At 38.8% G+C, this 20682-nt stretch overlaps 2 protein-coding genes across 7 annotated transcripts; one reads left to right on the top strand and one right to left on the bottom strand.

The window, feature by feature from the left end:
* Nucleotides 1–660: 660 nt before the first annotated feature.
* Nucleotides 661–2892, bottom strand: zcrb1 (zinc finger CCHC-type and RNA binding motif 1). 2 transcript variants are annotated; one of them, XM_040141652.1, is made up of 8 exons: nucleotides 2776–2892; nucleotides 2501–2603; nucleotides 2374–2402; nucleotides 2128–2170; nucleotides 1905–2012; nucleotides 1630–1739; nucleotides 1467–1548; nucleotides 661–1326 (listed from the first exon to the last, which is right to left on the bottom strand). In XM_040141652.1, exons 2-8 carry the CDS (start codon nucleotides 2582–2584, stop codon nucleotides 1174–1176), a joined length of 609 nt encoding a protein of 202 aa, XP_039997586.1. In that variant the 5' UTR covers nucleotides 2585–2603; nucleotides 2776–2892; the 3' UTR covers nucleotides 661–1173. The 2 variants fall into 2 exon arrangements, with proteins under 2 accessions (XP_039997586.1, XP_039997585.1); XM_040141651.1 differs by having other exon boundaries at nucleotides 665–1326; nucleotides 2128–2239.
* Nucleotides 2880–20253, top strand: pphln1 (periphilin 1). 5 transcript variants are annotated; one of them, XM_040141646.1, is made up of 12 exons: nucleotides 2880–2984; nucleotides 3572–3619; nucleotides 4060–4124; nucleotides 4451–4666; nucleotides 5690–5751; nucleotides 7503–7619; nucleotides 8235–8407; nucleotides 8592–8678; nucleotides 9972–10007; nucleotides 10894–10949; nucleotides 14575–14712; nucleotides 19705–20253. In XM_040141646.1, coding segments are annotated over exons 2-12 (1224 nt in total). In that variant the 5' UTR covers nucleotides 2880–2984; nucleotides 3572–3618; the 3' UTR covers nucleotides 19978–20253. The 5 variants fall into 5 exon arrangements, with proteins under 5 accessions (XP_039997580.1, XP_039997584.1, XP_039997583.1 ...); XM_040141648.1 differs by lacking the exon at nucleotides 2880–2984 and adding an exon at nucleotides 3142–3226; XM_040141647.1 differs by lacking the exon at nucleotides 2880–2984 and adding an exon at nucleotides 3176–3270.
* The last annotated feature ends 429 nt before the right edge of the window (nucleotides 20254–20682 follow it).

Raw genomic sequence — 20682 nt, 5'->3', positions numbered from 1 at the left:
TACATTAACTCACAGCATAGAAGCCACAACCTGCATTAACAATTACTTATATTACATGTAATAATCACGCAGGCAGTTAAAGAATACTAATGACTTCCAGTCGTCGCATCCAGCAGTTGCCTCTTTCTCCTTGTCATGAGCCGTAAGCTTTCCCATTTTCGACAGCACTCAAATGCAACAAAAGACACAGTCGCTAATGTTGCGTCTACAGCAATGTATTAACACGGTGCCACTCGTATGCGCTCACTGTGCTTTCATCTTCGCCCTCTATCTTCGCATTATCCACGCAGACTGCCGGCATGCCGCAGCCGTTTAGACCACAGACGCTTAAATCATCGGGGAATCCCTCGCTTTGTTTGCGTACTGACGCAAACGAACTCCAAAGACCACAATCCCCAGCGAGCAGGCTGGGGCAGCCAGGGGTTCCCGAACCTTTTATATCAAAGATAACTAAGTGGATCTTCATTATCTTCAGCCGATGGGACTTAACCGCAGAAGATTTAAATAGACTTCAAGTGGTTTAGAAGTGCTCATTCTAGTTTACTAATTTCTGGGAATGTATCAAGAGAAAAAAAAAAGGCAAAACCTTGCTTTCTTTTTTTATATTAAATTTCAAATAAATCGCCAATTTTATATAGTTATTTTATTCGGTTATTCAAAAATTCACAAAATTATGTTGACCTGACACACAATTCTCATGACTTTTGATATTTCATAGACAAATTTATACATATATGTAAAAACAATCCAACCAGTAAATTGATCAGTGATTAAGAAATACATTTTTTTTAATCATCAGCTTTGTTAACCAAACTATTGCCATTTACTTAATTGAACTAAAAGTAGTCAATAACCTCCTTTTTTCTTTGGCATTCTTTATTTGATTTTGTTGTTGACGCTGGAATAACCAACAATTAATCTGGTTTGTCATTAAGAAAAGCTTTATTGACTGACATTTAAAAAATAAACAATAAAATAAAATAAATCATACACACACACAATTATCTGCCAAACCAAGAACAATTACACAGTATTTATTGAAACATAAAATGTCTCAGTACTATGTACAAGAAGGAAAAAAATTGAGCCTAACTGTAATACAAAATGCCTTTAAAAAACTAAATCCATATTCACCAAACATTTTGGTGAAATCCAAAATATGTATTATAATTTTTAGTCACTGAGCTCCTCCTCGTCACTGAAGTATGCGCTCTTCTTGATCCTTGGTTTCTTAGAATCGGAGGATGTTGAAGCGTGTGCATCGCCCTCTTGTGACAGAAGTGCCCGCTTCCTCTGCTTCTCCTCCTCTTCCTCAATACGGGCTTGCTGGAGGGAAACACAAAAAAAGTGATGTTTAGGTCACAAGGACACACAAAAAGGTATAAACTTTCCTTAATATAATTCAATGAATCATATGTCTACCCTGACTTTTTAAATTATTTTCTACAGTATATCTGCACACTTACCTGAAAAGCTATGGCTTGGCTCAGACTATCTAAGGCTGGATCCTCTCCTTCTTCTTCACTTTCTTCTTCTTCTTCTTCTTCGCTATAAGGGAAAAGATGTAGGAATTACAAAAACCACAGTCTATTACACAATATCTCACAATATCAGCTATAAAATACTTACACATGCTCAGGTTGTTGAGCCTTTTTCTTCTTTTTCTTTTCTTTCTTCTTCGGAGGTTCCCTCTCTCCGAGCATGTTTTTGGGGCATGCGTAGCTCAGATGACCTGAATCCTGTGATTTTCATTCAAAAACACAAATAAAATTACATTCACCCATCAGAGAACTCTCTGGGATTTTCTACACGTGACTGTTTTTTTTTTTTCAGAAAGGACAGAAAACAGATTATACTTGCAATTACAATTCAATAAAATTTTATCTCACTAAATCTTCACTAACCCCACATTCATAACATTTAGACTTGTCTGTGTAGTTCCGCCTCCTTATGAACTCAGCTGCTCGTCCGTTGTCGATTGCAATGCTCGCTTTCACTGTTCTGCCAAACAGCTGGGAGACAAATGCATTTTTATTAAAGAACCATCACTGACCAGGAGAATGCAAGCTTTCATTCCGTGACACACAACATGTGAAAACTAATGGTCTTGATGTGAAAAAGACTCACCTGTTTGTTGTTTACTGCTCTTGCACAGTTATGTGCTGATTCTCTGTCCAGGAAGAGAACAAAAGCCACCCCTTTACTCTGGCGAGTGTCTTTATCCTTAACGATTGTAACCCTAAAATAAGTTTTAATAACTATCAGTGCTTATTTTAAAACAGAGAGAACTATTCAGAGCATTCTACAGTTTGGTTTACACATTGCTGTAAAGATATGAATAATAAAATAAATTATGACAGAGCCATTACTTACTTTACAACTTTTCCGTATTTGGTGAATAGCTGAAATGAGACAAAGTTATCTGTTTTAATAAAGAAATCGACTCTTCTGTTTTTGGGGGTTTTTCTGTTAAACAGAGACATGGTTAACAACAAATTACCTTGTGTAAGTCATTGTTGGTCAGAGAGAAAGGCAGGTTAGACACATACACAGTGCTCTTGCTTGGTGCCAAGCCCCCGCTCATACTGGACGCATGCGAAACACTGTAAAAAAGGCAGTCAAATGATCATAAAAATTCTTTACATAAATTGTAAAGAACCAGCTACTTAGCTAGTCTTTAAGTCCACCATTAATTAAATGTAGCGTTATACATTTTAACGTTACTTCAAACAGCTGTGTTCCATTTTTATTATTTATATTAATCAAATTACTCACCAACACAGGCTCCACCATTAGAATAATATATACATTTGTTTAAAAATCGCAGTATTTTGTGTTATTGCATTTAACTAGCTAATGCTTAGCAAACAGAAACAAACGACATATCTGTAAGTCGCAATTTGATGACGTATGCTTGTTACTCGTCCAATAAAAAAGCCGTTATCCAACAGTGAGAGGCTAGGCTAACTAACAGATAGAGGAAGGTGAGAATGTTTTTGCTATTTTGCGTTTAATAAATTACCCTTTCGTATATGCTATTTAATGTGTGCTTATCTAAAAGGGCCAATAATTCGTCTTAAATATTTATTGTTTTTTTTAATGTACTAGTAGCGTAAGGCTAACTCCCCCACACCCCCTCCCCCCAGCTGAAATAAAACGTGCGGATGTTTGCAGCATATATGGAGGCTAGCTAATTAGCATAGCTAGCTGCCCGTTCTACATGGAGGTATATTAGTTAGCGGTCAATTCAGCAACATAGAAAATCTCGTGGTAATTTTCATAGCTTGTCGGTTTGGTGGTTATCGGATGGGTGCTTTCCAGTTGAATAAGAGTGTCGTTGGTGAAATGGACATTCATCCGTGGCTCAGTGTAGTTTGCAGAAAGTAACCCCAGCCGGCTTAGTTGTTGGATCACATCTCAATCAAACACTGCTCACTGTCTTATCTCATTTCATGCACTTGTGGCAAAATAGAGCGGTTTTCCACTTAAGTTTAATTATGAAGACTCTTTCCAAAATACAGGCATGAAAACTTATTCCAAATGTAGTCTCAATACTGTTTTTTTGTTACAGATTGTGCCAAAGATCTTGTATACCACGCAGAAGTCCTTGAGTTAAAAAGTAAGTTCTTGGCCAACTTTTCTTCCAGAACATACAGCGTATCAGTTTAACATTGGTTTAGCAACAAACAAGAAAGTACTTCCACTGCTATTGTACATCTGAAATGAATAAAACAGGATAATTTATCAGAGAATCTTTCAAGTGGCACATACAAGGATTGGTACGACATACAGAGATTTTTTATATTAAAAGTATTTTAGCATGAGTGGTTTTACTGTTGCCAAACCCAAAACCAACAATTTAATTTAAACTGCAATACTTGTATTCTTGTATTTTAAATAATAATATGTTTTACTGGAATACTGCCGCTCACAAAAGTTGGCTGAACATCGCACACCACAGAAAAATACAGAAACCTTTTTAAATTTATTTTGTGGCACCACCCTTGCATGATGAAATGTACAGTGCATACAGCATCTTTCACTCTTTGCCTTTTGCAGTGACTTACAGGAGAGACAGGAGCATACGAGAGGTGTATGATGAACGCTTTTTAACAGAGAGGCAGGTGAGTGCGAACCAAGTACCTTCAGGGTCTATTTGCTTTCCTGAGATCACTTTTGACCTTGTCTTTTCACATTTGAAATTATGCACATACAATCACAAGTACCACTACTTTCTGTCTTCCAAGCAAGCAGTGTTAATCATTGAGAGTATTTTTTTGTTCTTGTCACGATTTGAAATTGAACATTGTAGAAAGAATAACAGTGTACACAGAGAATAACACAGCTTGCTTAACTGAGAAAAATCTCAATAAAACTCATTCAACAACCCTTTTTACTAACCAATGTTAATTGTAAATGTCAAATCCATAAAATTCACTCATCCTTGTAGGGTCCGTACCCACGGGCAGGTGGAGCCGTGGAGAGGAGGGGCCCCTTTGGCAGGCCAGAGGACGACTACGGCCGGGGGGGATATGATTACGAAGGAGGTCCCCGCTTTTTCCCGAATGGAGGTGGCCCCCGAAGTTACCATGAAGATCAGAGGGGCTACCACGGGGACAGCCTTCATTTTCCTGCTGAACGCAGAGCTGGTCCGCCTTCAAGGAGGGTAGGAAGCCATATGTCCCACCTTACTGCATAGCTTATTGTATGCATATGAACAAATTAGATAAAATACATTGGATAAAATTTTGTGAAGACAAGATCAAACAAAATGATCTCAAGAACTGCCAAAACACTGAAAAAAAAGTCTTAAATTAAATCATTTAGTTAATCATTAAACAAACTTAATCAGAAAGAAATTGAAGCAGGAAAGTTCTTCCATAACTGAATATTGGAGCCAAAAAGTGAGTTTTAAAAGTCAGAAATCTCACTCCATCTGTATTCATACTAGATAAATTTCAAGTTATTTCAAGTTACATTAAGAAAATCTATGAAAGTAAGGGGCTTACAACTATCACTGTACACTTCTGCCATTTTGTTTAATTGCAGACAAATTGCAGTTGCATATCATGTCATATTGTTGGTTAAGCATGCACACATGTAACTGGCCAGCTGAGGGCGCTACAGTCAAAGGTTGAAGTTGAAATATTTTAAACTCCTTTTTACACTCAGCTACACTGTGGCAATTACCTGTGGCAGGCATTTGCTTGCTGGGCTGCGAAATTCCATTGTGATGGCTTTTGGTTTTTTTTGTTTTTTTGTTTCTTTTTAAAACTCCATTTTCCTTCGTGTGTGTGTGTGTGTGTGTGTGTGTGTTTTATTTTTTTTAATCCATATGTTAATTTTTTAAGCTGATGAAATAACTGTGGCATTTTGTCAATACTAAGCACGTTCTGAAAACTCATTCAACCATGTTTTCACAGTATTATTTATTGTATTTTTTTCAGTCAATTTGGCAGTCTTAAATCCAAGAGATACCATTACATAAACTGTAGGGAAGCAACTATAGATGAATGGAAGTTAAATACACATTTTTAAATAAAAGGTGATGTTATTTCAAACAGATTATTTAAAACTAATTCAACAGCATCTGTACTATAGGACACAACCAAATAATGCAGAAAAAATTACATTCAAAGGGCACTTTCACTGATTTTATCTTTTAAATTTTCTCAACTTTGTGTTGCAGGAGGACTTTCCTTACAGAGGACCCAGGGAGGACCCTCACACAGGACGGCCTTTGGAGTTTGGGTAAACTTTCTACTGCTTGCCACAAGTCCTGTGTTTAATTCCTCTACTTTGGTTGAGGCAGGATCTCTGCAGGCCTCCATTTTCAGTTTCCCTGCTTTAAAAATGTGTGTTTAAGGAGGAGCAATCATAAATCATGGTCTGCTCTGACCCATAGTGGCCTGTCTCACCTAATTCAAGCCTTAAGCTCCACACTGTTAGTAAACTCTTCAAAACTAGCAGTGTTAGCTGAACACTGTCAGCATTTAGGCTACAGATTTTAGTTGACAGGTTTACAGTATTCACCCAGTCATTTCAGTAAAAGTATGTTATAGTTTGTTAATGGCAAAGCCACAGTGAACTGATCACATATGACATAAACAAGTACAGTCATTGTTTTATTTGCTCGTAATGTTGATGTACAAATTGCACCATAAATTGCATAAATCCCTAATTTTCAGCAGTTTATAAATATTCATATCAGTGAGCATCTGTGTGCTGGCGCACAAAAACTGGTGCATTTGCATGATGGCAAACACTCTTTGGTCTTTGTAATTTAGAATGTTGATCAGGGTTTGCAGGTCGCACTACGCTGTTTGGTGGTGGTGCCAAAATAAAATTTGAGTTGATATTACACAGTCAGTTGATGACATTTCACTTTGCAATTACCTGGAAAAATCAAAGAGGTGAGATAATGTGACACAACTTATCGTGACAATGAATTCTCACCAGTCTTTGTTGTAGTTCATTGTTAGCAACGTGAACAGTTGAAGGATTTCAGCCTAAATCCCTTTATTTCCCCTTGACACTGAAAATTAGTCACCTATGGTCTGGACCCCTTTTTAAAAAAATGCTGTTTTATACAGTGGCAAAATTTAGAAAAGAGGCAGACATAAATTATACAGACTAGATTTGCCACTTAACATGCACACATGGATACAAATGCTTTCACTCCAAGCGCAGATTTTGAGTTGTGAAAGAACACGGAGTCCAGTTGTGGCCTGTTGAATGCTGAGGTTGGTGTGAGTAGAGATCAGAGCTCAGCTGAGAGGAGGTGGGTTGTTAGGGAAAGGGGACCAGGAGACATGGTGTATGGGGAGTTTCAAGTGATAAAGGGAGTGTTAAAAGCTCTATAAAAGCAGTGAAAAATGATTTTGCACATGCATGCTCTGTTATTACATTTTACAGTGTTTGTTATTGTTAAAGCATAATCTAATCCTGTATATTACACAGTAAGCTTTATATTATATATTGAACAATCAGTGAACAAATTGAAAATTTATATAAATACAATTAATAAAATACGTCCTGCTTCTCATGCATATTTCAACCCTCTGGTTGAAGTATAACCTTCATATTATTTTTGCTCTCATTCATTAACATGAATGACATTTAGAAAAAGAGCCTCTTTATCTTAGCCAGACTGGTTAAGGTTCAGCCAGGATAAATGTTTCAAGTCAGGTTAAATCATGACGGGACAGAGACAGAAGCACATTCGTCTGCACTTTTTAACATCATCTGGCTACTGGATGAGTTCCACCTCATATGTGGAAATATACTGTGTGTTAAGTCCTAACCATATTTGGCTACATTGGGATTTATGCCTCTCCAGATTCTTTGAGATGTTTTTTGCATATTGAGGAAGATGCAAAAGCTTTACCAGTAAAACATGCAACAAGTACTGTGTGTGTTACTTGTAACTGAAGCACATGTTTTGTTTTTTGGTTTTTTTTTTCTTTGTTTTGTTTTTGTGTTTGTTTTTTTTTTCCCCTTAGTGGCCGCGCTCCTCCACCTCATAGCGTAAGAAACCAGGGCATCTACCCAGCGCCCAGGTCCCTCCCAGAGAGCGGAGAGGACACACTAGTGCAGGCCATCCTCAACCTGGACAGAGGGTATGATTGAATACACACTTAATCCCTGCTTAGGGTATCCATTTACCATCATTGTCTAAGTGTATGCAGCGTATTCATTGCAGCCAATGTGTCTAATTAGTGAAAATGACTAGCATGTTTTTTAGACAGAATGAAAATCTGCCTGTGTTTGGGTATTGTTAGTTACATTATTTAGACACATAAGGGGAGAAACAGTATCTCAGTAATGCAATTCAAGTGTGTCTGCTCTTCCTGTTTAGTCTTCTGTTTCTTTGTTGCTCTTATTTTTTCTGTCCTCTTTCTCTCCATAATTTTTAACTGTGGCTGATTGTGACTGTAGCTGTGAAATACTATAGGTTTTTACAACAGCTGCCATTGACAAGTATGTGTTCTGTGCAGTGATCTTAAAAAAGCTAGAGGGCAGCATTGTGCTAGGTCAGCACTGAAAAAGGAAAGAGAAAAGGGCTTCAGTTTACATTCTCTGTAACAGAACAATACCAGTTGTGATGGATACTGGTTTAGAACTGGAGATATCTTCAAATGATTAGAGGGAGCTAATTTTTCATTCACTGCAATGCTTAGGATGTTTGGGCCGTTCAAATTATAATAGTGCACTCATTCCCTGTGCTTTTCCAGTGAAGACAGAGACCACTACAGGAGAAAGGCGGCCCCTTTTCCTCCCCTCAGAGAACGTTCTCCTGTGCGCCGTGAGGTGGCCCGCTCCCCCCACAGTCGCTCCGGCTCCAGCGTGAGCAGCAGAGGCTACTCACCGGACAGAGCCAAGAGCCTGCCATTTCCCTCACAGCAAGGCAAGAGTATGTAGAATTCTTGGTTTCCCCTTCCCTGACGCAGTTTGGAGCTCTTTCACTTCTGGACAACCACCCACAAAAATGTCTATTCATTGTATAGGATCAGAACTCTTTATTTTCCCACCTCTATTTTAATACTTGCCTGTTTATCCATAACTGAAAATCTGGCTGACTGGCTTTTCAGGTGTGGACGGTCCAGAGGGTCACGCTGGTGTTTCTGAGCACCTTTGGGGGTCACTCTTTCCTCAACAGAGTGGACATGACACTTTGGGTGTGTACATGGAGCCATGAGAGCAAGCTTGGACCTGGGTGATGATTAGCTCATCTGTAGTTCTTCACATGTCTCTTTGCATCCTTGTCATTTCAGAAAAATGTTGGCTTCCTACACCTCAAAGATGTCTGCAACTAAGTCTTGAGAAGGATGCAAGGATAGATAAGAGAATGAATGAAATACACGTAGATAATTAAAATTATTAACTAAATTCAAGTTTAACTCTATAGATATAATAAAGCACATATAATGTAGCCGATAAATCCAATGTAAAAACAGAATAGCTTTTTGACACTGAAATTCTTTTGCCATGGTCTGAAGTAAGTTGCTTCATAAATTTTGTTTCTCAATTAATACCTATTGTTCACCTTGCTATCATGATTTTTTTTTTTTTTTTTTTTGTGGAGTTACATGAGCACTCCCCATGGTTCCTACACTGATCTGTAAATGTATGACATTTGAATTTTTTTTTTTCTTTGGTCCCAAGCAGTATATGAAGATTTAAAAGTTTTATTGTTCAGACCAAATGAGCAAGATACACTTCCATTGCCCCATATTATTTTCAGTTCAGATTTGATTCAGTGTGCATCACACTGATTTAAAAGAATTTTTTTTTTTCCCCCATTTGTCTGCTCTGAAAATGAAGGATAATATGTAGGAACAGTGGATTTTAAAGTCCATATCAAAGCTGTATGACAATGTGCTTATATGCAAGCATTTGGACAATAACTTACTAGCAATTTTAATCCATGTAAGGTTTATATTATATATTTTTGTTGATCTTACTGACATTGGAGATGCACTGTATGGGTTTACAAAACTAAACTACTTTCCCAGCAGACTAACAGCAAATTTTGAATCAAGTAGACTGTAAAATACATAAGTGCTAAAGTATTTCCTTGATCACTGCATGTTGTTGGTAGGCTTTGTAGCACTAAATCTTTTAAACGTCCCTGTTTCCACAAGTAGTTTCACTTAGGTCTGCTACCATCTTCAGTGCTGGCCATTTTTTTAAGTTTACATTTGATTGGTGCTTTTTACTCATGAAACAATCTTAGACCACAGAACATCATCATACTAATATGGCAATTACAAATGATTGCTAGATAGCGGTAATGTTTTAAAAAGTTTCCAATGCATGATTGCAGCCTCTTGAAAGTAGAGCAGAATGCCATTAATCATGTTTTTAGTGAAGCATTAGAGCAGTTATATTACTTCCTACTTTGGTGTAAAATAAGAAAGCTTAGTAGTTATGTACACAGCCAGTGACCTTATGGTTTGTTCTTCCTACAGGGTATGAAGAGACTTATTCTCAGAGCAAGATGACTGGTAAGTACAGTTCAATATAGTTGTTATAGACAGGTTAGAAAAGTTACATCGAATGCAGTCTGTCAGCCATTTTCCACCTTTTTAAATCTTGTTAACTGAGGAAATAGACAATTTAAGCACTACTCCTACATCTTACTGTACCCAGTATAGTCTCTGTACTATTTGTCATCAAATGTTTAATAGAAATAAAAATGAAAACAAGATGAGATGCTATGCAGATGATTTGTTTCAGAAATATACAAAGGTTACAGTCATTAAACTCAACCTATTTCCAGTCTGTGTAACATGAGAGAGACAGAGAACATGAATGTCTAATGTGTCCAGCAGCCAGCCTTCCTCCCCGCACTGTCTGCCACTTTGTCAGGCCTCATAAAGATGCCACCAGGTTGTGTGTGGCTGAAGAGGGAATGGGTATAGGATGTCTGATGGATATTCCTGAAGCTGAGGCTTTCACTCTGTAGTGTTTTTGTTTCCCTGCTAGGTGCTTAAGAGTTCATGTTTGTTGGTAGGACTTGACTATAAAGATGCCTGGTTTCTGTTCTGTTGGTGACTGGAGAGGAGGTGGCATCCACAATGAGTGTGTTACAGTGAATCCACCCACTGGAGTTTGGAGCACGATAGCAAAACCTTCCCTTTCTTGATTGTTCCAGATGTTTTAGCCTAGATACCTGTCTGGATCCTGAAAACGTCAGTAACTTTACAGGGCCCTGATTACCAAAAGTCCTTACATATACTCACTTACTTTCCAGACTGATCGTCCACTTTTTTCCATTAAATTCCTGCTTTTATCCTCCCTCTCTAGTATCTTTCTCTACACATTAGTCTCTCCCTTACTCGATTCTCACCGTGTCAAACCTTTAGTTTTTGTCTCCTTCTCATTCTCCAGACAAAATTCCGGGCCTGTCAAGAGAAGGCTCTCCACACAGTGCAACGTCAAACAAGGTGAGCTCAAGCAGATAAAATGATTTATCTTTTAAATCACAAGTATTGGGTACTTGTGATTGCAATATTGTTGTTTTAGGGCTTAAATTTTTACTTTACGTTTACTTGCATGCACAAGAACACAACTCGAGCCTTTGCTTCTTTTCATGAATATAAACCTTTTTGTCTTAAAATTATAAATACACCAATTCAGTCCCAAGTGTACTATGGAGTGTTCTATTTATTGTATACTGTGGACGCTACCTTTGTCACTACAGTAGGATGCACCTGGAACTTCTTAAATTCCACCCTTTTTAATATGTGTTTAGTCCCATTGAAGTGTGTTAATGGGTTTTAAAGTGGCACTCATGCAGATCATGAAAGCCATCAGGACCGGGCTTTGTTTACCTGTGGTGTAAGCAGACCTCAATCACAAGAACTTGTAATGGTGTAGGGAAAAGGGGTTCAAGTGTCGACAAAGGTATGAGGCGTCCCTCTTGTTTTAAAAAGAAAATACTTTTACTGTTTTGTGTAAGTGTCGAATGTAGATATCTCCTGCCTGTTTTGAAAATAATAGCTTGTTTTGCTGATAACTACGCAGAGAAGTGTAAATAGAATCAGATGTGATTAGGCAAAGTTCGTCTGGCTGTGGCCACCCAGAATTGAAGAGGCTAACTCAATAGCCTGAGTCATAACTTTATCACAAGATCTGAGCTTCAAATCCAGGAAGAGTCCCTGTGGAACTCATTGGGATTTGTTTAGACCGTTTTACAATGAACAATCCTTACCTTTTTCTGTTGAAGAGTATGACTAAATATGCTTGGTAGCTGTGGCTGTATGGTAGATGTAGCAGGTCTTGTGCTGGCAAGAATTTAATGTGTAACATGGGGCTCACAGGAAAGGTCTTGTATGTATGACAACTCAAGAAGGTTGTTTAATTAGTTGATTGTGTGAATGTTAACAATACTATGCATTGACAAAATTACAATATTTCCATTAAGTGTGGGTTTAGTTATTGAACGATCCAACCAGAATAAGTGCATAACCCGATTCTACCTGCCCAAAACAAAACAAAATATAGTAAATACATATTTGGTCAGAACTAGACCAGACCCCACAATCTGACTTTTTGGCATTTTTCATGCTTACTGCATGAAAAACACATGCTGGTGAGATGGCCATGGCTAGTCTTTGCTAAAACTAGGGCTAAAACTAGAAATAGGCATTTTGATGAACTGACGTCTTCAGCTTGTTATTCCTCATAACTAAATGAGGCAGTAGCAGTATCAAGTCATAATGCAGAAAAAACCCATAATGCTTCTTAGTGCTAGCTACAGCAGAATAGCAGTAGCTGCTGTGTCAGCTTTTAACTGGTGAAATTAATGCAAGTTGTTGTGGTTAAATTACGTTTAAATCATATTTATATCTGTTAAACTGCAAATGAAACAGTTGGTTATTACGATTTCGACTGTATATTAATAACAGAAGACACATAGCAAAATAGAGATACATTGAATTACTATTAACTAGATATTCAATGTATGACATTTATTTGCTTGAACTAGTTTAAAATACACAAAAAAGCAGATTGAAAGCGTTAAGAGGTCTGACATTTTTACACCCCTTTTTGCTTTTTTCTTAAGCTCACTGCTTTTGTAATTACTGCTGTAAATGCCTAAAATGAAATGGAGAGTCACTGACACATAAGAACCACCTAAAATTCTCATGATGTGTCTAACTTGTAAAATTTTACAGGTTAGGCATAAAGCCACTTTGATCAAAAAGCCTATAAAATTGTATCTTTTAAATGTTGCTTCAATGTCCATAAAGTCTCATTATTTATCTCATTAGCAGCCCTCAGATCTTTTAAGAGCATGCTGGAGGTCATTTGAATGTTGCCATTTTTTGTTTTTTAATGGACCGTCCTTTTAACTGGCATAGTGGGCCCTTTAGTATCTTTGTAAACCCATGCACATGCTTTATACATCAGAAATTACAAGATACAACATGGTACGTAGTCCTTTCCTGTTCTTCTAATGTGCATTTTTGTAGAACCACCCACCGCCACCCCATCAACTGCTGTGATGAAAGTTTTTTACTAAGTGCTCCACCCATACATACACACACACACACACACACACACACACTGCTGCTTCTGCTGCTGTGTTTGATCTAGCCCGTGGTGCATTGTTGCTCTCTGTTCTGGAGGCACAAACCCATAACCTTGGCAAAGATGAAAGGCCTGCGCTGTGCCCCCAGTAAAGCTCGCACTAATGGCCCTGGCCACTACCTGCTGCGGGGATTCAACAAACACACACGCAGGCTTTCTGGAGCCACCCCAGACGGAAGAGACTAAAGAAGGGCGACCTAAAGAGCAGCTCCAGCTCTGGCTGTGACCCAGGGTGGTCTAGTGGATGGAGAGCATGTCCTGGAACTGAAAAGGTCACTAGAAGGCTTCATACCAATACAAAGCAACAAAGCTTTGTATTCGGACTAAAACATCCCTTCCAGGTTGGGCTGTGCCCAGCCAGCTGAAGTGAAAGACACAGACAAGGATATTTTGTTCGGCTGAGGAGGCTGAGGACTGGCAAATGCGATTTTACATACATGCACAAGCGTACACACTGGACTGCTCCCAAGCATAGCTTCAGGGAGGGAACTGGAAGAGGGAATAACAAGATGATGCTTTATGAGTTGTGCTTTTTATTTTAGACCACACTCGGCTTTGTGATGCACCATCTCCTGTAATTTCTTTCCTCAGTCATCTTAGAGTTTTAATATGCTTAGGTCTGTGGCCTGTTTCCCTTAGTGGACTTTAGTCATGGCTGGGCAGTTCTGCTCCCTGGCCTTCAAATAGTAATAGTATCAGGAAATGAGCAAAAGAAATTGAGCGCTGATCCAAGTTGGCCTCATTTCTCCTCTTACCTCTTTCTTTTAGCTTTCACAGTAATACTTAAGGTTACTAGTTTCTCCAGTCTACCCATTAGATGGCTCATTATGGCTTGTCTGGCTAGACTTCCTGTTATTTTAAGATATAAAAACATCCAAAATGTCTGTTTCTATGCTTTACATAGAAAAACAAGCTTGATGATAAGTCAGGTTCTAGTCATAATTTACTAAGTAATGACAACAGTACACATTATTATGTCATACGGCTTATAGTTTAGTCCTATCTCCTAATGCAGTGCTGTAATTCCTATGAATCCCTAATTCTTTTACTAGTTGTACATGTAACAAGAGATCCACAGCACCCAATATCCGTAGAATGTACTCTCGACTTTCCAGCTATAGCTGCTTTTTCAGTATATCTAGGTTTTATCCTTGGATATGCCTCATCAGCCACGTCTTTCCTGTAAAGTGAAAGCATCAGTAGGTCAGGTCATAGCATGGCACCGACTATCTGTGATTGGACTATAAATTGGCTGTCCTACATTCTTTCATTTTTTTCATCTTGGTGTATTGATTTTGTTCAGTAAATGGTTCTGAGCTGGCTTTTAATCAGCGGTGGGAACTAATGGGTTCTGTCTTTTTTTTTTTTTCACTTTAAACATCTTTTAAAACTGTCCATTTTAAAAACACACACATCCGATTTTGTTAGCGCTCCTCAGAATAGTAACTCACTCTTTCCTGTCCTCTACTATTTTAGGAGGAGAATCATCCTCCAGAAGCAGAAAAGGAGGAGCCACCGGTAGCTCCTGTCGTTGAGGAGAGCCAAAAGTCTACAGACAACTTTCAAGAACGACGAGCCCTGGCCATCGCAGCTAAAGCCCAGGAGATAGAGAAGGTTCTTTTCCAACATTTCACATGTTAACCTTCTAACTAGAAAAAGTTAAAAGTGAGTCAGCAGGTAGAGGTTCAGTGATGACATATCACATCAGCTATTGAAACCTCTTGAGTATTTTGACATATTACAGTCCCTTAAACACTTAGCCACTCTCCGTCTCCATCCTGACATTAATTTATTGATGTGCTGCATACATTTTTCACATGTAAATAGTTCATGTACCTCAGCCAACAGACCCTGTTATACTGACCGTGAGCTGATTTATAAAAAAATAAATAAAAAATAACGCACCGATAACGGTTTTGGATCAATACAGTGGCTAGGATTCTATATTGGTATTCATGTAGCATAAAGAAAAAATATTTAAATCTGTATTTTGAATCAGCAGCTCTGTTTTCCATTTGGAAAACTGCTGCATTTTCAATTCTTTCCCTACAAATCGGTAATTTGTAAGACTTTTCTATAAATGTCAACATCACAGTGCATGCCTGGGACACACTGGACCTCTGGCATATGTTACCATACATCTGGTGGCCTTGGGTTTTCTGACTCACACACGAGTTATTTTACTGGATAGGTCATTACTGGAACAGTCACCTATTATGTCCCTGGCAAGGCAGGAAATTAACTTTCTGTCCACCAGTCACACTGGTGGGTACATCCTAAAATTCACCGGCCATTTTCATCATTACCAGCTAGATATTAGTTTTAGCACAGTATTTAAATGATGAGTAATTATCTGACAAAGTAGCTGCTTATCACTTTTACCCGCATTTTCCTGGTGGCTTTTGTTATTCACCCATCCTAACTCCCTGACTGCAAGAATGTCTCATTGTACACAAATGCACACACGCAGACCTGCACAAAGGGATTTGGAAACTCATATAAATGAACATATAAATGAAAGCAGAAACACAAGTACAGCTTAGACAGGGAGGTCGACCATTTAACAGGGCTAAAACCACTCGAGGCTTGAGGTTCCAGCTCTGCTCAGTTATCTAATGAAGGCCATTCCTGCACCAGTGCACACTACCGCTGCTTTACTGGGACCATTAAACGTAAGCCAGCTCTGCCCTGGAGCACACACTGCGCTCTCACATTGAGCTGCGCCATAGAGCCCTACAGGCTGGTGTAATACTGTTGCTGACGCTGCAGCTTCTGACCTGTTTTATTGCCTGTCTATTTCTTCCCCATCTGTGTCTCCTTTCTTTCCTTTTATAAGACAAACTATATTACATTTAAGCTCTGTTGTGAGCTTTATTTCATATAATGAAAAGTTTGAATGTTGTCAGTGCACACCGATGTTGTCTTGCAACTCATATTTACCTGCCATAATCTTCAATTCTGAAAAGAGTATAGAAGTTTAACATGATAAATTAGTAGGAACAGTGTATGCCATGTTCACAGGGATATGAAGTTTCAGGTTTTCTTCCCAGGATTTCTGATTCTTAGATAACATCCATTTCTGACAAGTCCAGCATTTTTCCTCCTCCTCTTGTCCCTTTCTTTGGCTTTTGTGACGTTCAGGAAACTTGCATAAAGGTTGTTTGTGACTTGGCAGTCCTCACTCTGTCTGTCACGGAGGGCTGGATTATTTAGTCATGAGTGTGAGTGAGAAATCAGCCAAAACCAGATCAGAAAGTAATCAGATCTAAAATTTTGCACAGCGTCCGCTTATTCTCTGGACAGGTCTACGGAAAAAATGTCTTGGTTGTTGGAAGACATTTAAACCCTTTAGACCTTTAGTGAACACTAATCAAAACCTGAGAGCCTTGCCTTCATATCATGGTTGGTTACTGCCCAAAATGGCTCACAAAAGAGACCCTGGAAAACTTCAAAGTACTTGTATGGTGGCTGGTATTAATTCCCCATCATGCCCAGAACATACAGCTAATCACTCTTAAGTCAGACTTTCTTTTTCAGTCTGAAACAACACTTTCACATGTGCTCTGCAAAGTGACAGCAGCGGTTCTGTTGCAGTAGGCACTCCCGTATAGCCGCTTGACAAGTGTCGGCCAGATGTTTTGCTTTCTGCACCCAATCTGGTCTGGTCATCTCTTCCATACACACAGGTACAAACACATTCAAGTTCAGTAGCTCCTCAAAAGCCCGTTAACTGTCTCTAAAATTTTCACAGATCACAGGCTGAACTTTCCATCATCAGCCAGACATCATACTGGGCTGCGTTATAGCAGTGCCTCAGTGTGTGCTTGTTGTAGCTAAATGAAGCCGGTCCGCTGAAATTCAACCTGAACCCGTTCTCATTGTCAAAGTTGACTTTGGCTACAGTACAGACTAACTGGTTATAGTGAGTGACAAGGCATGAGAGAAAATAAAGGGTATTATGTTTTACTCCATATAGCCCAGGCTGTGATACAAAGTGGGTTTCATTTAATCTGTTGATGAATCTAAATATATTTGTCTGCAAGCCTGACAAGTCGGCCTCACTGAGAGCTTTTTTTTTTTTTTTTTTAAATATACAAGGATGGCAGCACTGGACTCGTTCATTCTTCTGTTTCTCTCATTTCTGAAGCCAGGCATGTTCACACACTCACTACTAATCTTCCACCGTAAAGGGATACTTTCCAGCCACTGTCAGCCTGCAGTTTTAACAGCCTATAGAAAATAAATTTTAAAGAAGAATACATTTTTAGAAACGTACAGTTCTTGGGCAACCACACCCAAGAGTCAAGAACCGGTCCTTTCCTTCCTGATTGGGTAACAAGGGAGGGATTTCAGGAAGTGCGTTTTAATACAGGATATACATTTTCAGCACATTGTTATCTAGGAACAACTTTCTCTGTATACATAGAAGTTGTTGTCACACGCCTGATTGGATACTTCTTCCGAAAAGCTGATGACTAAATTCACTTTCAATAGAAAATTAAAGGGAAAGTGCTGCTATATTCAGCACAGTGGAAAGATTGGTTATCACAAATAAATGATGTTTGAACTGTTTGGTTGGTCTGACTGTTGTGTATCGATCTATCTAATTTGATAGACAGACAGACAGACAGACATAAATGAATGAAATGGCGTTAGTATTGTTTCCTGAAATTGTCACGTTCACCACCATTTTCCTTAACTAAAAAACTCTGGTTAGTCATCACAGAATATTGTTTGCTGTAGGTCAAGAAGGATTAATAAAGAAGCCTTATTATGGTTACATAAAGATAGAAACGCTGGTCTCGTTCCTTCAACGGGAATCCTCTTGAGTGAAGTTTCATAGGTTGCAATATCAGGAGGAAATTACTTTTCGTTTTGTTTTAATGCAAATTTTGGAAAGCTTCCATCTGTTGTCACAAATACATTAACTCTGTTTGACAGCGGATCTTTATTTGAGATCTCTCCTCTGCTCCGACCATACTTTCCATTCTAGGAACATTGTGAAAAGCTATAAATAAGCCAGCGAGTTAGAACGCCCTGCAGCACAGAAGCCACTGTTGGTATCCGGTGAATGACTGAAACTCACCCTTGCCTGCCCTAGTTTTATACACACGCACCCACACATCCAAACAGGCCTTGTCACTGGAAGTGCCCTTGTGCATCCGCCTGCGGCACCTAGACTTGATGCTCGATGAAATAAGCAGCAGTGTCGGACTGTAACTCACTTCCACAGAGTCAGGGAAGAGAGCTGACTAAGAGATGGAAGTGAGGACAGTAAGAAGTTAAGAGACTGACAAGAGAAAAAAGTCATGAAATGGTGGAGGGACAGATGAAGAAAAATTAAGTAGTATCCCTTAGAGAAATAGAGGTGCGACTGTCTAAAGTTTGTCAGTGTGTATCTTGTATATTTTGTAGTCATTTATATTTGGAGCATTTTATGCCTTTTATTTGATAGTATAAAAACGGCAAGAAATGAGGGCGAGAGATACAACAAAGGTTCCCAGCTGCATTGAAAATGGGGATGTTGCAGTTCATGGTTTGCATCTTAGCCACAGGTGCACTGTAATGATGTGTATCTTGCTAGTTACGTGAACCGCGAAGCATCTGGGATCTTTTTGGATCATACAGTTCCCATTTATCTTTATAGATTTATTTATTTATTTCCCCCTGTCCATCCAACCATCTTCTGCCGCTTATCTGGGGTGCGGTCACAGCAGCAGCAGGCTAACCAAGTTTAGTCCAGCCACCGCTCTCCCCAGCAACATTTTCTAGCTCCCCCTCTTTTTATTCATTTAGTTAGTTAGTTAGTAAAGCTCCAACGGTTATTCGATTAATTGATTGGTCCATTTACATAATATTAACACACAACAATTTTCATAATGGGTTATTCGTTCATAGAAACCCATGAAGTCCCTGGTTCCAGCCTCTTAAATGTGGATATTTTCTGTTTTTCTCTGTTTTCTACGATGAAACAAAACTGACAAAACTGACTGTTATTTTCCCCCTCTGAAATTTCATTATCAACTTGTGTAGGATCATGATTTTCAAACAAACCTGTTTATCTATTTTGCGTATCGAATCACTTTGTGTGGAAGCAGCAAGCTCTCTCCATTGTTTTATGAGACATTTGAGGCTCTGTGTGAAATGGCAGCTGCCTAACAAGACTCCAGCACCTCATCCTCATTGTCCCTCTAACACCTATTATATACCTCTGAGCCTCCACTAAAGTTGGGTTTTATTGCATCTTGGGCTACCCTGTCCTATATAAAAGCCCTCATTAAACTTGAGAGGATAAGTGTTTATCTTTTGACGCTACATGATGTGTGTTAACACCAGAGTGATCAGCTCAGGCTCAGTGACACTGAAGTATTTACACATAGGTGACAGGTAGAACAGGAAGGAAGCAACTTTTTGTCTCCTCAATTAAGACCTTTTCTCTCATAGCTCTTAACCCTCTTCCTGTCAACACTTTTTTTAGATCTAAATCTACATACAAATGGGTGTAAATGTGTGTCTGAGCGTGTTTTGAAAGTAACGTTTTCACACAGTTTGTCCACGTCAAGCCTCTGTGCTTTTTGTTTAACTCTTGTTCCTGTCTACACACAGGTGTACCGTCAGGACTGCGAGACGTTTGGCATGGTGGTGAAAATGCTGGTGGCTAAAGATCCCAACCTGGAGAAACAGCTGCAGGTTCCACTCAGGGAGAACCTCGGGGAGATCCGCGAGCGTTGCCTGGAGGACCTTAAACACTTCATCAACGAGCTGGACGAGACAGTCCGGCAGCCAGAACCCTCCGTCTGTGACTCGACCACTCCGTCTACGTCCCTGACAAGTCATAAACTTTCAAAGACGGCAGCGAATCACAGCTCATCTTACTGACACGTGTGCCTGATCTGCTTCATTGATGTGAGACTGAGCCTGGTAGGATTGACTGCTGAACATGATGGTTATCTTGGATACCTTGTGGACTGCTGGACTGAAGCTGTTCCATAGCACATCAACCTGATGAGCAACTCGGCATGAAGAGCGGATTCTGTGTTGCGGGTGTGTATGTGAGGATGAACGGTGTTAGTTTTGAACCAAGCATTTTTACCTTCAAGTTCTGTTGAAAGTTGTTAATAATAAAATATTCTTGAACATTGTTTTTCTGTCAAATGTTGGCAAAAATAATTTTGTCTATTTAAAAAGCTACTACTCTAAAATCACATTGAAAATGGTTAACATGGGTTCATTGAGTCTTTCGGCATAATCACATTTTTCAAAAAAGAAAAAAAGCCAGATAAGACAGTGATTTGTTTTGTAGTATTTTCAACTATGTAATTTTTAATTTTGTAGCAGTCAGATATACAGTATGACTTGATGCTGCTAAATTTGTAACAGTTCAACATTATTGTATAAATTTGCACTGTCAAACAATGCCAGTTCGGTTCCATTTCATGGTGTTGTCTCATTTTGCTTTTTGAACTTCATAAAAACTTGCACAAAGCTTAGTTATTTTGATTACATGGAGACAAAGCTTTGCACAAACTGAGATGTCTCTGAAAGTTGTAGTAAACGTGATTTCTGTTAACTCTAAAGTTTATT

The sequence above is a fragment of the Xiphias gladius genome, chromosome 2, assembly GCF_016859285.1.
Source record: "Xiphias gladius isolate SHS-SW01 ecotype Sanya breed wild chromosome 2, ASM1685928v1, whole genome shotgun sequence".
NCBI lineage: Eukaryota > Metazoa > Chordata > Actinopteri > Istiophoriformes > Xiphiidae > Xiphias > Xiphias gladius.
The sequence above is the reverse complement of the archived record's forward strand: the minus strand, read 5'-3'. Positions and strand labels throughout refer to the sequence as shown.

Coding starts and splice junctions, on each gene's coding strand:
- zcrb1 (XM_040141651.1), bottom strand. CDS start 2,584: ATGAGCGGGGGCTTGGCACCAAGCAAGAGCACTGTGTATGTGTCTAAC. Junction 1,740..1,904: donor CTAAATGTTATGAATGTGGG/GTTAGTGAAGAT, acceptor TGAAAATCACAG/GATTCAGGTCATCTGAGCTA. Junction 1,327..1,466: donor GCCAAGCCATAGCTTTTCAG/GTAAGTGTGCAG, acceptor GTTTCCCTCCAG/CAAGCCCGTATTGAGGAAGA.
- pphln1 (XM_040141646.1), top strand. Junction 5,752..7,502: donor GGACGGCCTTTGGAGTTTGG/GTAAACTTTCTA, acceptor TTTTCCCCTTAG/TGGCCGCGCTCCTCCACCTC. Junction 7,620..8,234: donor ATCCTCAACCTGGACAGAGG/GTATGATTGAAT, acceptor GTGCTTTTCCAG/TGAAGACAGAGACCACTACA.